Source organism: Astatotilapia calliptera, chromosome 10 (assembly GCF_900246225.1).
Source record: "Astatotilapia calliptera chromosome 10, fAstCal1.2, whole genome shotgun sequence".
NCBI lineage: Eukaryota > Metazoa > Chordata > Actinopteri > Cichliformes > Cichlidae > Astatotilapia > Astatotilapia calliptera.
Genome location: NC_039311.1, coordinates 21,023,908 through 21,042,192, shown reverse-complemented (window position 1 = coordinate 21,042,192; position 18,285 = coordinate 21,023,908). Strand labels below are relative to the sequence as shown.

The 18,285-nt window shown below is 39.6% G+C and overlaps 1 protein-coding gene across 2 annotated transcripts in view; it reads right to left on the bottom strand.

Moving 5' to 3' along the window:
* The window catches only part of LOC113031075 (glucocorticoid receptor-like), a 66,416-nt gene that overhangs the window by 18,729 nt on the left and 29,402 nt on the right, over positions 1-18,285 (bottom strand). The window contains exons 3-5 of one of the 2 annotated variants that reach the window (XM_026182956.1): positions 7,362-7,531; positions 5,041-5,067; positions 1,092-1,208 (exon numbers count right to left, since the gene is read on the bottom strand). In XM_026182956.1, the coding sequence (XP_026038741.1) occupies positions 1,092-1,208; positions 5,041-5,067; positions 7,362-7,531 (314 nt within the window). The remainder of the gene's footprint in view (positions 1-1,091; positions 1,209-5,040; positions 5,068-7,361; positions 7,532-18,285) is intronic. The other variant, XM_026182957.1, reaches the window with a different exon arrangement.

Below are 18,285 nucleotides of genomic sequence, written 5' to 3'. Positions count from 1 at the left end.
GCTGTATATGCTCACTGTTGGACCTCTCGTCTGACCTCCTCCATGCATACTGATGATAATTTGAACCAGAATTTTATTCAAATTAGTATCATTCAGTCGATAAGACGTATTGTCAAAGATTTTCTGTTCAGTTCTTGTGTAATTTGGCCTCCGTTTACCTCATTTTCTATGATTTCCATTCCTTATGAATGATTTCATGGCAACCACTCTTTCACTGAGACCACACTGCTAGAATGCACCTTTCTTATTTGTTGTTACAGCTCTGTATCACTGGCTTCCTTTTACTAAGTAATGTGATTGTTTGTTTTTGCAATCAGAGTTATATGTGCAAGCTCCTTATCCTGATTGGTGTTTCCACTTGGCTCATATTCACTAGATCATCTGGGATTTGGACCAGAGACCTCTTGCAAGAATTATACTGCCTAGACCAGAGTTTCTTTAAATGAACCACTGCAAGTAGAACATGGACATCCAAGGAGAAAGTGTGACACTAAGTGAAATTAATACTTGAAGGGAAAATTAGGTTACTGGTACAATTAATTTCATTAAATGAACCAATTTGGATCAGTTTTTATTAATGATTGATTACAAATTGTGTGGGACATGAACTTTTTTCAGCTTCTGAAGTTGGGGCTTCCCGAAAAACTTTAAGAACCACTTCCCTAAACTAAAGCTGCTCGCACTGAATCACAGCTGCCCCGAATGACAAATTGGCTGCACTTTGAAGCAGCTGTAGGGATTACTGCTGCAGTTTGGCTGTGGCGCTGGTCTAGTCATGGTGGAAGCCAAGATGAAAGAAGAGCAGTCAATATTATAGGCTGAACATAAGCCAAGTGGAAGCACCAATCAGCAACAAGCCCTTGCACATACAGATGAGAGTCCAAGAAAAGAGTAATTCACACTTTAAGAGAAGAACTGCAACATCCACCTTTGTGTGAATGATCCAATCAAAGCCTGCTGGAAATATAACCAGCACAGGTACTTTACTTTACTTCACAATATTGCACATAAGACAAGATAAAGATGCCCAGTTTTTCATTAAAGCATTGAACGTTGGCTGGACTCATTTAAAGATGGGTCTGATCATTTACCTTCCAAGTTCATTCCAGCTTGAAGACATTTTCTGAAGCGGCAGGCTGGACAGTTCTTCCTGCGGATCTTATCAATGATGCAGTCATTTCTCCCTGCACACAGGTAGTTGTGCTGGCCTGTAAATAGAAGAAGGAGAAGAAGGAGGGGGGAAAGAAGACATTAGCTAGCAAAGAATGTTTGAGAAGGATTAGCACGAGCAATATCTATGACCACACTAATCACCTGTTGTACAGTAAGCCTAACAGGCTTGTGGGATCCCTTTGGTGTTAACAGCTTCACTTCCACAACTATGCACTTAGACTAGACAGCAAAATCCACGCCATTGGTCTTTGAGAGTAACGCACAGTCCATATCATTAACATTCCTATTATGGAGCATGCACCAGATTCTAAAACAGGTCCACATTTGATTATAGAGCATGGATACTTTTGATTTCTTAATAATCCTTTGTTACACAAGAAGGAACAATTGATTTGTGACCACAATGAGGAAGTCATGTGGAGTCAATCACCACCTAAACTACTTTCTTTTTTTTTTTTTTGGGGGGGGGGGGGGGGGGGTATTTGCAAGCAATAGTTTGTTGTTAAAGAATTATGAATGCATATATAATTCTATATTTTACAGATGTGCACAGCTAGTCCCTGGTTGCACTGAAACTTCTTACTTGTTTAATGTTTGTAAATTCATTGAAGACATACTAAATGCTTTCATATTGTGGCAGTATGGCTTACGACAGTGCAACTTTGATCCTCATTGCAAGTGTACAGCAGAAGGACAAACATGCCTGAGGATGAATTTGGCATTTCGTACATTAACATTGTCTCTTGAACACTTTCAAGATCACAATCTGCAGCATTTTGTCAATATAATTGTCAGGTCTGTATTTTTTAGCTGTGAAAGGCCTCACTAAATCATTGGGCTGTTGCTCAATATTTTATGGGCTATGCTTGAAGATCTATTTTATGTCTCAGTTATGTAGTCTTGATGCAACAGCGTTTTTGTTCCAGTGCATGTAACACTTATACGACAGGACCTGGAAGCATCACATTAATCACTTTCCTTCTAGCAACAGATATGCTTTTTATTTTTGTGATGACTATTCAGTAGATAACCTATGCTGTGGAATTGGTCATAGTTTAAAGTTTCACTGTGACACTTCTTTGAAATCAAAATGGGATGATTAACTAGAAGTGTCTTTGATTTTCCCCATATGAGTAACTAACCCAACCAAGAATTTTATATGAAGTGTTGGTGGTGTTTACTCTGAAAAACAGACCATGGGCAGTTATTTAGAAAAGTTGCAACTAATTGACATCTGCCAGAGCAAAGGATTCACAATTTTTTTACCACTTCCTTCAGTTACCAGTCACTGTCAACTGAAAGTCAGCACATTTCTACATTTCATTTCCACTGGCTTTACATAGAAGTCTGCTTTTCTCACAGTTGGAATTGTGTGTCATTGTCTGAAATAAGACTGCTTATACATAGGACACACTATAAAATGCACAAATCACAAATTAGAAGAGTTAAAAAATATATCAGGAATGCAGGCTACTTTTTCGACTTTGTGTTTACTCACTGGATTTGTGCTGCAAAGCACCAAGCGTCAGACTATAGTCTGCTCCAGCTCTGCAACACAAAAACATCCCTCCTCTATCATTTGTGGTGTTCTTGTGAAAAATTGTTTGATAAGTTCATCCAATCTTATCAATCGAATATGTCCGTTCTATGCAATTGAATTTCTACATTGTAGCTTACTATGGTGGGGAACGGTGAAAAGCCTACTTATTAGTCACTCGTGTTATAATAGCATTACTCATCATGGTGTAATGGCTGTTCTACACATTATAACGAGTGGCAAAAGCAGAGGATTCAATAAATAGTCTTTTCATGTTACTGAAACTCATTATAATAGATGATACAACAAACTCTCCAGAAACCATTCATTTATTTTTTTATAGACCCGCTGAAAACCTTCTGCATGATTGCAGAAAAACTCATTGACTGTATACAAAGTCACCAGCGTCAGTATTCCCCCTAGGGTGGAGGATGAACACTGATCTCCTAATCTACCCTGATCTTTAAAATGTAATGCTTTTGATGCTTTTTGACCTAAAGGGCATTTAATTATACTGCTGGAGACATGTAATAAAATGGAAGAGCAATACTGCACAGTGTGTGACAACTTAAATTTCGTGGGCACTTAAAAAGGAAAGGAACACTATATAAATATGAAGAGAAGCACTATATAAAAAGAATCATATTATTCAATTGACAACATAAAAAAAATAGTACGTGCCTTTGTATACAGCAAAGCTTATCCAGTGCTGTTTTCTTGCACATTTGACACATGTTTCAGGTCATAAAACAAATTTGAATATTAGATAAAGACAAGCAAAGTAAGTATAAAGTAAGTAAGTATAAAATGGTGCTTTTAAATGATGATCTAAGCCTCCCTGTCCCTTTGTGAATAACTAATTGCCCCCTAAACTTAATAACTGGTTGTGCCACCGTTGGCATCAAGAGCTCCAATCAAGTGTTCAACTGTCATTGAGCCTTTTACATTACTGTGGAGGAATTTTGGCCCACTCTTCTTTGTGGAATTGTTTTAATTCAGCCACACTGGAGGGTTTTCAAGCATGAATGACCTGTTTTAAGTTAATGCCAAATCATCTCAATCTGATTGAAATCCAGAGCCTTAACTAGGCTTAATGAAGCTCTGCTAACTCTGATATTCCCTCTCTATTTACAAGTAACTTCTTTACAACAGTAGCATCCTGCTGGTCCACCAGTGGGCAGCTCATACTGTGAAGAATGAGCAGCAGGAAGGGTTTGGTTTGCATTAACAAGGAATGAACATGGCTGAAAATGATCAGTAAACAGTAAAATATGTTCACAGATATGGTTGTACAAACAGGGATGCATACAGAAGCTACAGTGATCTAGGCAGAAGCTGAAAAAGAACTGAAGCTTAAACAGAGTCATTTTCCCCTGCCTGCCAGCACATACACAGAGAAAATTAGCACAAAAAGCAGGGATCAGCGCTGCTATATTGCATATTACAGGTGGCGAAACTAATCCAGATGTCCACATAGAAATCATGATAAACGCGCTACGAAACCCAGTAATAATCATAATATTCCACAATAAAAATTGGTGGTGTGATGACAAGATTGGAGCTGCATGTTGCAGCCGTCGCCGATATCACAGAGAGTCATTGCAAACAATGGCGTAAACAGCCATCTGTAGTGTCAAAAGTGCCAACTGAATCCCACTGGTATTCTCCCTCCCTTATCCTGCCCTAATCTGCTAACAAGGGTCTGGCACGACCCATCAGCAGTGGATGGTGAAGCCCGTAGCTGAGTTTGTAACCAATACTGGCATACAGGGTTAGTGGTTGGCACTGTGAAGTCACAGTCAGGAGGTCCTGAGCTTAAATGTGACCAGTGGAAGGGAATCCACTTTTTGATTCTGTAAAGGTAAACCACCAAATGTTTAGTATTTCATAATTCGCTTTATAATTAACAGAAGGAAAAATGTAACTACAGGGGTGGCAGAGGTTTCATTTCTCATGACAGATCTCAGGAAGTAATGTGGGTTAAGTGCTGAAAAAACAGACCTAACTGGAGACAGCATGTGATTGCGTTTAGATCTATCATCGTAGAGGAAGATAAGATGAGGGGCATTCCAGACAGAAAATGAAGAGTGCAAAAATCATTCACAGGCAATTTATGCTGATTTAAATGACCAAATCAGTACATTTGCATGCATTAACAGATAGCTGGCGGAACAGGCTATGCATGTTTCTAGACAGATTGATCAGTGCTGAAAAAGTACAGGGGACATTGGCAAATCATGAATGCTAAAATTTCCATCATCATCAAAATAATAATCATTATTATTACTATCATTATTACTATTATTATTATTAAAAGTGTATTTATTTACCATCTGTGTTTTGTCGTGCTCTCCATCCTTCCCCATAGAGACAATGACCAGAGAAGGAAGAGGGGGAGAGAAAAACAAAAATGACAGGTATGACTTTCTCATTATTACTGTAGGCAGTGAAATTGCACTTCATATCGAATGCTTGGCAGTTACACCAGCACTGCATAACAAATACCGACATGCTGGATAACCGTTAATCATGATCTTAGTATACCATAGAAGTAAATATCGTAGATATCAGGATATAATTCAGGGCATACCAAGGGTTCTTGTTTCCAGTTTCAGTCTATCTGTATCAGTTTGTCTGATACTTTTTTCCTTTTCTATGTTGGAGACTGTGAAATGTTTCTATAATAAATTCCATTAAAAACCGGCCCAGTTAATCCTTAACTGCTGCAGAAGTCAAATAATCCATCTACACCGTGTCCCCAAATATTCAGAGTAATGATTTCCCTAAAGCAAGTCTGATCGCGAGGTATTCTTTCACCAGCAACGCATAGAAATGAAAGAAAAGGACAGGGCTATGTTAACTGATACCTGAAATTAAGTGAGTCATTTCTGTGCATATTCAGTAAGTTTGGGCAATGATAAATTGAAGTTGATGTCTTAGGGTTAGGGTTAGTCGCTAATAATGACTTAAAATACACCTCAGAAAACCCTATCTAAGCAACCTGTAACACATCTGCAGAGGCAGCTTGTAGAAAGAAAGGGAATGGAAAGAGAGCAGAAGAGAAGCTCAGGGATGAATGCATGACAGTAAAAGCATTTAATGCAAAATACGGTTTGTCAAATGCATTCTTGCCCGTCCCTCCAAAGCATTCTGACACACAAACCATTTAGAGATAAATATGCACATTGAAGTACATATGTAGCTAACCTTTTCTTACTTGTTTGTGCACATATTAAATAGGTCTATGTAACCACTGTGATTCAACAAAAATATAATCAAATAAAATCAAATACCTTGCCTGTACCCCATTAGAAGATACGCTCACTAGACATTTCATTAGGTACACCTGCTCAACTGCTTGTTAACACAGATATGTACACAGAAAGCTGCATGGCAGCAACTGGCTGGTCTGAGTATTCTGAGCTGAGATTTTCCCACAGAACCATCTCTGGGGGCTACAGAAAATGGTCCAATAAAGAGAAAACATCTAATGAGTGGCAAGTGTCTAGAATGCCCTGGCATTCTCTGGGTATTTTTTCCAGAGGTCAGAGGAATGGCCACCGTGCTTTGAGCTGCTAGGAAACCAACAATAACTTGTTCCAATCAAGATATGGTGAAGAGTATCTCCGAACGCACAGCATGTCAAACTCTGATGCAGATGAACTACAGCAGCAGAAGAACCCACAAGGTCCCACTCCTGCCAGCTAAGAATGGGAAACTAAAGCTACAAATTCACATGGACTCAACAAAATTGGACAACTGAAAACATTTGAAAACAACAGGGTCAGAATTTAGTGTAAACAACATGAAAGCATGGATCCCTTCTGTCTTGTATAAAAGCGGTCAGGCTGGTGGTGGTGTTGCAACAGTGTGGGGGATACTTTCTTGGCACATTTTTGGTCCCTTCACACCAACTGAGCATTGCTTAAACGCCTCAGCCTCACAAAGCTTGAATAATCCCAAGCACATTGGCCTGTGGTGGAACCAGAGAGTCTTATCAGCCAACAAATCTGCAGCGATTGTGTGATGCTAACAGGTCATGTACTGAAATCTCTGAGGAATGGTTCCAGCACCTTTCTGAATCGATGCCATGAACAATTAGGGCAAAGGGGGTCTAAACCAGTATGGTAAGGTGTACCTAATAAATTGGCTAGAGAGCGTGGCCACTTTATTGGAAAGCTGGAAAAGAAAATGGAAAGATGATATTTCTGGATTACGGCCTTTCCTCTGCACGCTTTTGTTTTGTTGGTAATCAAAACCAGTTGTAAGCAGTCCCTGCTTTGGGGCATAACAAACAAGAAGGGGAATAAAAGAGGTGGAGAAATACAACTAATGTACTAAACCCACAAACAATTGAAGAAATAAGATCTCACCCTGCACTCTACTATTCAACTGTGACCCTGAACTTGGAGAAATCATTAAATTTTCTTCTTCAGGACAGAGCAGAGATGTGCAGAAGCATCAAGAGCTGTAGTGTAACGGGAGAAAACTTGTAATAAATACTAACAATTTAGTGCATATGTATATAAGCATATGTAATTTAAACATCCATAGTACCATCATTCAAAGTAAAACTGAATTTCCAGCATTAATGAGGAGTGTGCCGTGTCTGAGTGATTGAGGCAGTGGGTGCAGATTGCGGGAGACCAACCTTCAACGGCTCTCTTGAAGAAAACCTTGCAGCTGCCACATGTTACAACCCCGTAATGGCATCCAGAGGCCTCATCTGAGCACACCAAACAGATCTTATGAGTCTGCCCGCTGGTCTTGGATTGGGCAGGTACCACAGAGCTGCTGATCTCTCCTTCTCTGGGTGATGAACTGTAATATGTAGAGAGAGGAAAGAGGGGGAAAACATGTGTCAAGAATGCTGATTTGCAGCATGGAAATGTCATGTGTAGGGTGACTCATTCACACCACCTTTGAATGAGCCCAAATTTAGTCATGCAATTTTCTGTAAACGGATCCCAAATATACACAGTATTACAGAGACAGAACAAAGAACCGACTCAAATCTTAGGGTGATAAAAAAAAATGCATCCCTCATCGGAATTCAAACCCTCATAGTGTTTGCAGTGTTTTCCCCAGGTTGACACAACGCGATGATGAGCCAGATGTCTTTTCATTAATGAATGCTTAAAGTGAAAAACAAATCAACTCTAAGCCAAATCCAATGAAGCCTATCACTAACAGCTTCTCTGTGCTGTATCTAGGCTCTAAATCTCAGTCCAATCTTCTAAGTGTGTTACGATACAAAGTAAAGAATTTTATACTTCTTGTGTAATCACACACAGTCATACACGTTGTTATTTCCAACTGAGAGATTTACATACATGAAGTGCACTGTGAGGCTTAACTAGTCACTAAGACCAACTTGACAGCTGCACTGCAAGTTAAGTGGCAGGATGCAAACCAAGAATACATTACGTCTGCTGTGTTCGACTGACACTGCCGTGTAATCCATCACAGGAATTTGACCGCATTAAAGGACTTAAATCTTTCCCCTGTTGTTTGTTTTGGTAGCACACTAGTTGGAATGTATATGGGGATTATGTAATAGGATTAGCTTGCTAAGCCTGACAATGACTTTGCGTTTAGGTCCACAGATATCTTGGCTCCAGTGCTGATACAACATCACTTCTCAACTAAGGCTTCAAGTGTTTTGCTGTCCATTTTCTCCACATGTTCAATCAGAACTGGAAAGTACAGTGGATTACATTAACTGGAACTCTGAATCCACCTCACAGATCAGCAGCACTGCTATCTAAAAAAGCATGACCCAAATTCACAGGGCCTAGTTTCTGATGGTCACTGGAAAGACGACACTTGCTTATGTAAATTGGACCGCAACCAAGGGGAGTAGCGTTGATGGATCTTGGAAGACACCTTAAGCTAAGATGTCTATTCATATCTATGGTGAGCTAGTCAAGATGACTCCAACGCAGCCAAGTTCGAATGGTATCTGGATTCGGAATGCAGTCCCAGCTAAACTTCTGATCCCCATCTGAGCAAAGTATGCAATCACAAAACACAGAATACTTTTTCCACAAGTACTGTTCCATTGCACCACAAAAATAAATGCACCTCTGTTAAATATGCATACCTCAATTTCAGACCTAGTTTTCTGCATCACTATAACCTCAGAGGCTAAGTATGGTTCATCAAACCCACAAATTGAAACTATTAGGAGTTTCAGCTGGAAGTACAGTAATCTGCTTCAATAGTCTAATCAAATTTGGCACATATAGGTTACGTGCAGACAATGTATATACAAAACAGTCCTTTTCCCCTTATTGTTCAGTTGATCCTGTACATAGTCCATATATTAGGACACACCAGTGATCCTGATGCAAGATGGGATTACTTATAAGGATTTTTATAACAACTGAATGACTGCTAATTTTAATTACATGATATGTCAGTTAAAAGGCTATTGTCATTACATAGCCAAAATATGCTAGTGTGTGTGCTACATTCGGATCCTTCCTTAACACAAGGGATCTGGCAGAGTTTTACACAAATATACTGATGGGCGATTATTTTTCATTTCTGCTACAGTCGTGTTTTCAAAGGGCTCGATGCGGTCCTTTCACAGGACTTTTTAAATGAGTTGTTTTAACAATGAGGATCATACCAAAAACAAACATCTATGCTATTTGTTCATCATCAACCTGGCAAACAACTCCACTTGTGGTGTCACAGCTTTTCAAATCTGAAGTCATTAGGTAAATCATTTCCAGCATGAGCAACTGAGCCATAATCGTAAGGAAACAAACACAGAATACCTCATTATGACAGGTATTGCATAATATTGTAAATTAAGTCTATAAAATTTGCTTTTGCAAATGTGGAATTTCCCCAACACGCCCATTTGGGATGCTACAATGAAAATTCAAGCAGACCTTAAAAGAGTTAAAAGCCCAAGCATTTCAGTGGACATAAAACCCTTTATTTCTTTTTTTTCCCGAGAGGTTTGAATATGAGTGTGAATGGTTTGTCTGTCTCTCTGTGTTAGCCCTGAAGCAGACTAGCAACCTGTCCAGGGTGTACCCTGCCTCTCATCCTATGGTCGTTGCTTCTAAGGATAAACGGAAGAGTATAGACTGATGGAAATCAAATCAACTTTCAATGTGTTTAAACTTTATTTGCCACACTGGAACTCTGTGAATGTTGGCAAATGCTCCTGCTATGTGCTCATCTTTCTGGTGCTCTCATTACTCGTCTACTTAAAGGAGCAACTGACGAAACTGTGGACACTTATTATGGGGCAGAGCTTGAGCTGTAAATATCTGGACTTCTAGGAGACCACAAAAAAGTGGCCAGTGAAGTGGGAGACCACCTGTGACCAATCATCCGATTTAAACAAATGTAAACACAGAAGTTTAGAAAGACTGACAAATGCAGGCACCTCATCCTCTGCAGCTGAAGTGGAGGCAATGTGTCTGTTTAGATTTTCAGCCATCTAGCTCACAATTGTAGTTGATCTTATTAAAACTGAAGAAGTCTCTTGCACTAGCAAATAATACAGCTAGCTTTCATGTTCCCTGTTTGTCATGAAAATGTGACAAAATATCAACTGCTTGGGAAGAAGAGGGCAGTAGACATATGGACACATTTTGTATTTGATATCACTGAAAAGAAGATGCTTTGAAAACCATATGGAGCAACCCTCATGACCAACTTTTACACTTTTTATTTTGGGTCAACTGAATAAATCTCATATTGAGTCTACTATAATGTTATAATATTTAATCAACTTAAGCTAGAGTAAAAATAAAAGAATTTAGATGCCAAAATTATGGCTAAGACTAAAACAAAATATCCTGTCAAAATTAACACAACTGCAATGTAGAGTAGCTATATGTTTAAAAAAATTATCTTATCACTTCTTTTATTCTCATTTTTAATGTTTAAAAGTTCAGTAAACAACAACAACAAAATGTCACATGCTACAAATTTCTGTTCTGGTCTGTTACGGCATGACTCAACTGCTGGTAATGTAAAATGACCACAGGGTGGTGTTTGGATTAAAGATTTATAACCCCCCACCCCTACTTGCGAGCCATTTCATATGCTCCTCCCACTGCTGAGACATCATGTGTGGCTCTGAGCCATGTAGCACAGAGTCAAGCCTCATTAGGAATGCATACTGGGCTAGAACACAGCAGACGTGCACACAGTCGATCGTTCTCTGATGCACACACTCACACGGGCAACAGGGTTTGTATGTACTGACAAACAAGCCAACTCTGCACAGTGATTAAGACACAAAGTGCCAAATGTACACATGCAGAAAAGAGAAGTGTATTAACCCACCTACATACGCATTAACCAATACTTTCCAGTGGGGGGGTTTGAGGAAAAGGCACGAATAAACACAAAAAGCAGGTTGCAGTTCATGGCCCTTTGCTGCTCTTTCATCACCCAAACTGCCTTTGGAACGTGTGTGTGTGTGTATTTGTGATTTACTGCACGGACTTTGCTGCATCAGTCTAGAACCTGGTCTTAAAAGGCAAATGAAGGAAAGTAAAGGCTGGGCCATGATGACAGTGACTTCCCACACCCTTTTACTTCTACCTACAAACATCGCTTTCGCTGCGTGCGTTTGTGTTTGAACACATGCTAAGAAAGAGTATGTGTCTAAAAATAGCATATGGTGTTCATTGTAAACTACATTCCATTAAAATGGATCCTGATTTATAACTAATTGCAGTAACGTGTTGTTTAATGGACACCAGTAAAAATTATGTGATATAGCAGTAGAAGACATAGAGCAGCATGGACAACAGTCTTAAATAAATAAATTGCCCGTAGCAACCATGGAGAGACTGCGTGAACTGAGCTGACCTGATCTGTCACTGGGGAATCATATAGCAGTAACTACAGTGGGAACTGATATACAGTAAGCCTAGTTTTTCCATTCAGATCAAAGCTTTTTTAGGCTAATGTGTGGGAGCAGAAAGTATGAGGTGCCCATGGGAGGGATGTAGAAAATAAGAGCATTCACAGTGTTGGATCCTGACGCATACCGAAAGTGACTGTAGCTGCTCCATTCGATAAAACGTCAACATTTTTATGTGGAATTTTTAACTGACAAGCAAAAAATAAAAAGCTGTTTGGACACTGATTTATGATTTTAACTGAGATTTGCAGGTTTATTTTAGATATATTTGATTGTAAATATGTAATTTTTATGAATGATATTTGCAAAACAAAACAAAACAACAAATGCTGCAAATAATTCTTGACACGTAGCACAAGTTTCAAATTTGAAATCTGTTGTGTAACAAAAGCCCTGGGTTTTGAAAAGAAAGGAAGTCTGACAGTTTCACATAAGATGGCACAGGAAAAGTAGCCTGCGTCCCTGCTCTAGCAAATATTAGTCAGTGTAGTAAAATATAAAAACAATAAGTCTGTTCTCCATTTTTTAAGCCACTGTGTAATTTTACCGTTTTACTGTACTCTTCCTTTGTTGCCTCTTGCTACTCTCACTTCCTCACTCTCTTCACATCCGTCTCTCTCTTCCTTTCTCACTGCTCACCCCCCTCACTCTACCTCATTTCCCAAGTTATATAATATTCGCATTACGGCCGCTGGGGCGGACGCCCTCCAACCCCACCCCAGCCCGGCCTCTCAGCCAATCCAGATTCACTACTTGCAGGGAGTATGGAGGAGGTCAGGCGAGTCATGGGATTATCCAACTCACCTACCCGGGAACGGGAATACATGGCGTACGTGTGTGTGTGTTTTCAGTTTGTGTTGCTAATAGGAACCTGTGTGGGTTTGTTGATCTGGTCTTCAAATTACTTAAGCAGAGCCTTTGGTTGCCAGAGAGGAGCGGGGTTATAAAGCTACCCTTGTTTCAAAAATTGTCATGTGATTGTGTCATGGCTCCCTCTTTTCGTCTCCCTTCTTCCTCTTGCTAAACAACACTCACCCACCAACTCTGCCATCCTCGCATGTGAATGTCTAAATCTCCTACGCACGGCTGTCATTTCAATCATCATTTCATAGCATCAGTCACTTCTTCCCCAACCTAAAACTTGAACATTTGTTCGCGACTATCCTCACAAAGTATTTTCAAAGTGTCTTCGAAGCAAACATCAAACAGATGTGAGACTCAATAGAAAAAAATGAAAGCATGACGGTTTCTTCAAATATTGCATTTATACCTCCCTGAAAAAGTCTTTGTGCCATGCAGCCTGTAAGAAGGAAAGTGTACGGCACTCAAATCTGTTGCTGGCATCCCTTCTCACCTTCATGCAAGGAGTGCTGAACTATAGTCCGCTCAATTTGGTAATACTAGAAAATGCGTAAATATCAAGCGTAAATTATGTCTCAACTACTATGACATGAACATAACTTCAAAAAAACCTACTCAACAAATTGTCCACCAGCTCTTTTTGAGGATGGTTTTAAAATGAAGTTCAAAAAGATAGGACACAAGTGAAAGCACAAATAAGTACCTCAGCCTAACAGTTTGACTTCCTCTCACACGTAGCAACAGTTTGTGCCATGCTATTGCTACTGCGTCTTCTCCTTCTCCTTCCCTCAATGCTGCTATTCTCAAATATACACCAGACACAGATGCCCAGAGGTGGGACCAAGTCATTGTTTTGCAAGTCTCAAGTAAGTCTCAAGTCTTTATCCTCAAGTCTCAAGTCAAGTCTCAAGTAATGTCAGGCAAGTCAGAGTCGAGTCTCAAGTCACTGGTGTAAAAGTCCGAGTCAAGTCACAAGTCTGAAACTTTGAATTTCAAGTCCTTTCGAGTCTTTAAAAAAAAAAAAAAACGAAAAAATAATGTTGCAGTTATGCTAAATGTAAATATTAGACCATGTAATTTTAAAATCTGTGTTTTTCTCAACACATGACAAAATAGTGAACTTAGAAAATATACATAAATTGTGAAATTGCACCTCTTTAAAATGCAGCTCAATTAAACTTAGCTCCAAGAATAATTTTCACCGACAGTTCTGAGATAAGCTGCATGTTATTCTTGGATGCGGTTGTAGGACCGGCTTTAAAATCGCATGACAAAAATATCATACACATTAAAAAAAAACTGAATCACCAACGTAGCCTGGACAACATTTGCTAGTTAGATGAAGTCAGCTATCTCATCTTAGCATATTTATATGCATATTTATAATCATACGGTTCTTGGAGTGAGTGCACACACTCATGAAGTTTAGTAACTTCCGGTCACTGCAACAAGCCCAGGTACAGTTTACCGACGGATGGGTGCAGGACCTTGAAATGCACCGTGTTGAACGAAAGACCATCGTACGTATCATAAGTTTACCAGTCTCACAAATCGTCGTCATAAATACACATTCCTTAACCGTTTATTAATAGGACCTTTGAGCTCAACGGTAATTAATTAGTAGTGGAAATAATTTCTGGTAGCATCACAGAAATGTAGCAGTGACAATAAGACTGTATGCTGTAATCGTACTGGGCAATTAGTGATACAAAAAACCTGTTTTATCCTGTGAATAAAAGTATGTGTTTTTGTCAGTGTACCATAATAACAGAAGCGAAACGCAATATTGTGTCAGGACAATTCACTATTTATGCACAATAAATAAAGGAGCATAGCGCGACGATTTCTGTTCAGCACCAGACTTGCTTGTAACCTATATCACCAATTATGTTATGAAAATGACGTATTAACTACTAAAAAACACTGACCTTCGTGTAAATGCTTGGAGCAGACTAACCTGTGAGCTGGAGTGTTCTGGGACGTTATATTTGATCTTTGAATGGCTGCAATCCAGGCCATCCGTCGCATCTTTGTTACTTCGGAAACATGGCTCGAACAATTTCTCTTCCACGACGTAATCCGATAACAACCGATCTCTTTACCCGTCGGCTTCCCGTGGCTGTCATGCGACCGGCTATTGCAGTTAATAATACAACGGCTTCTTGACATTTTTGTGTTTCTTTTTATCGCTGTGTGACTGATTTCAATTGAAAGCCTGCGTGCGCTAGTACCGCTTGCCACGAGTTCCCAGAATCCTTTGCGGTTCTACCCGTGAATGACGTCACATTTTCAATCTCTATATAATATGCATGTTAAATTTTATATTTGGGGTAAAATATCAAGTCTTTTCAAGTAAACCGGTTCAAGTCCAATTCAAGTCCCAAGTCATTGGTGTAAAAGACCAAGTCAAGTCACAAGTCTTACAACATTTTTTCAAGTCAAGTCTAAAGTCATAAAATTAATGACTCGAGTCTGACTCGAGTCCAAGTCATGTGACTCGAGTCCACACCTCTGCAGATGCCCACAAAGAATCATTAGCAAAGTGGACACAAAGACATCTCATTAGCACTCATTTCCACTGTGGCAGGCAGTGAACTGGGGAATTTTTAGAACTAAATGAGTTACTTCAATCTGTTCTGTCGCCTCTTTTCATCAGGAATTAGTGGAATTTATTCCTTCAACTTGCACTGTGTAGTCAGGGTTGCTCAGTGGTGAAGTAAACACAATGCAAAGCGCTGCACAGCAATCATCTTAATGTTATGATTAAGCATAACATTACATTAGGAAGTAGTTCTTTTACAAGAACAAGAATTACAAGAGAAGATAATTAAAGCAGTGGATGACCTGATTCAGAGCTGCTGCAAAATAGTTTAGCTTTAAAGGTTTTTCTCTCTCAGTAGCTTCGTGTTTTGGATTTTCTAAGGCTTTGGGGATTTATGATATGCTGTTGTGTTGTGAAAACAAATAACTAGACTATTTAAAAACTGTTTATAGGGAATATTCAACATTATACCTACACTTTATTAGGAAGACCTGTCCAGCTGCCCCGATGCCTGTTCAGCCAATCACATGGCAGCAATCTATTGCATTCATGCATGTAGTAACGGTCAGGATGACCTAAAGTTCAAAACAAGTTTCGCAATGAGGATTAAAGGTGATTTCAGTGGCATGGTTGTTGATGCCAGATGGGCTAGTCTGAGTATTTAAGAAACTGCCGAATCTGCTGGGATTTTCCCACACAGCTATCTCTAGAGTTTACTGAGAATGGTCCATCTAAGATAAAATATTCAGTGGGCGGCAGTTTATTGGGGCAAAAATGTCCTGTTGATGCCAGAGGAGAATAGCTAGACTGACTTGAGCTGATAGGAATGCAATAGTTATTTAAATAACCACTTTTTGCAACCAAGGTGTGCAGAAGAGCATCTCTGAAAGCTTCATCAAACCTTGAAGCAGATGGGCTAGAGCAGCAGAAAGCCACAAAAGTACCATTCCAGTCAGGTAAGAACAAGGAACTGAGTCTATAATTCACAGAGGCTTAACAAAATTGAACGAGAAAGATTAGAAAAATGTTGCCTGGCCTGATGAGTCTCAGTTTCTGCTGCCACATTTTGTTTGTTTGAATTGCGAGGTGAGAAATTGGCTTAAAAATATGAAAGCATGGATCCTTCCTGCCTTGTATTACTAGCTGAGACTGCTGCTAGTGGTGTAATGGTATGGGGGGACGTTTTCTTGGCACACTTTGGGTCCCTTAGTACCAACTGAGCATTGTTTACACCACCACACCGCAGCCTGACCACGTGTGTCCCTTTACGACCACAGTGTACCCATCTTACAATGGCTACAGGATAATGCACCATGTCACAAATCTCAAATAATCTTAAACTGGTTTCTTGATGACAATGAGTTCACTGCACTCAAAAGACCTTCGTAGTCACTAGATCCCAATCTAGCAGTGCACCTTTGGGATGTGGTAGAACAGGAAATTCACATCATGAATGTGCACCTGACAAGTCTGCAGCAACTGTGTGATACTATCATGTCAATATGGGTCTGTCCAGCACTTTGTTGAAGCAATGCCACGAAGAATTAAAGCAGTTCTGAGCATGAACGAGGAACCCACTAACAATGTGTAACTAATATAAAGACCTGTGAGTGTATAATGACATTAGCAGCTTACATGCTTTAATATTTTAGGGGAAAAAGATATAAACAACAACCAAAAATAAAAAACAAAAACAAAGAAGAGATGGGGTGGGTAGGGTAGAGTAGGACAGTTGGTTGTAGAAGGGATAATACTTATTTAAGTATTAAAGGGCTAATAATATTTAACAACTTGTTTATTTGGGCGACCGGGGCGCTGGGGGTTGGGAAGCGCATTTGTAACCTTGTAACCGGAAGGTCACCGGTTTGATCCCCGGGCCCTCTGTCCTGGTCATTGTGTCCTTGGGCAAGACACTTTACCCTACCGCCTACTGGTGTTGACCAGAGGGGCCGATGGCGCGATATGGCAGCCTTGCTTCTGTCAGTCTGCCCCAGGGAAGCTGTGGCTACAACTGTAGCTTTCCTCCACCAGTGTGTGAATGTGAGAGTGAATGAATAGTGGCATTGTAAAGCGCTTTGGGTGCCTTGAAAAGCGCTATATAAATCCAATCCATTATTATTAACATATTTAGATTAATTGAGTTGATTTTGAGACACTGTAGGCCAGTATTCCATTTGTAATGTGAACTCTTATAAGGGCATTTCTTTCCTTGTTTCTGCTAATCCCCCATCGCAGCAATTAATCCCTGCTATTCTTTTCACCATTTCTCTTGTACCGGTACTTTATCATTTACAGTAATGATGTTGAGCATGTCATTACTAAGATCCAGACGGACAGACAGATGGCAGAGAACGTGCAGCATCACCAAAACTACCCAGAGTCTCGTCTCTGTGCCCCACTTCAGTTACACAGTCAGCAAAGACAAGCGCATGTGCGTAGGCAGACGAAGCCAGGAAGGAACAAATCAAAGCTACAGTAAGAGTCAAACTGCAAAGTGTGTTAACAGTAAGGCCCTTCTCCACTTTGATGTACAAGATAATCTGCAGAACAGAGGAGAGCAGTTAACCAAGAGACAAAACTTCTACTGTTTCTCTCTGAGAAGGGCATGGTTTAGGCTAGATGAGGTCACGTGCTAAATCCCTGGAGAGAAGTTATGCTGTATTGGAATGTGGAGCTTTACAGGAAATTGGGCCACATGGTGTCGACCACAGGGAGCAAAATGAAGGGCAATGGCACAATCTTGCAAGTTTATTCCAGTGTGAGATACAGATGATCTACTTTTTCAGACCAGTAGCATGTTACATTTTTATAAGTATATACAGTGTATAATAAAATACAGTGTGCCATTTGAATACAACAGGCAGCTTTTAATAGATGAATACAATAAAGCCCAGGAGCAGCTAAACAATTACATTTAAAAACGAAAAGGTAATCATTTGCTATTTAACATATATAACTGTGAAAGAATGGAATATTTCAAGTACAACCACTCACGTGTCACCTTTTTTTTCCTACAACCCTGTTCTACTTTAGTACATTTCAAAATATTATACACTTCTTTACAAAGCAGTCTAAATTGATTCTGCAAAACAACTTAAAAAGAACTTGTCATCACTGATTAAAAATCACAAATAGTCAGTTTGTTGCTAATTTGTTATTTAAAGGAGACAAAAATGTCAAAATTTAAATAAAACAGATTTTCTAGTCATCACATCTAAAATCGTCTCGCTTTTACCGATACCACAAAGCCAAACACTGTGCTCTAAAACC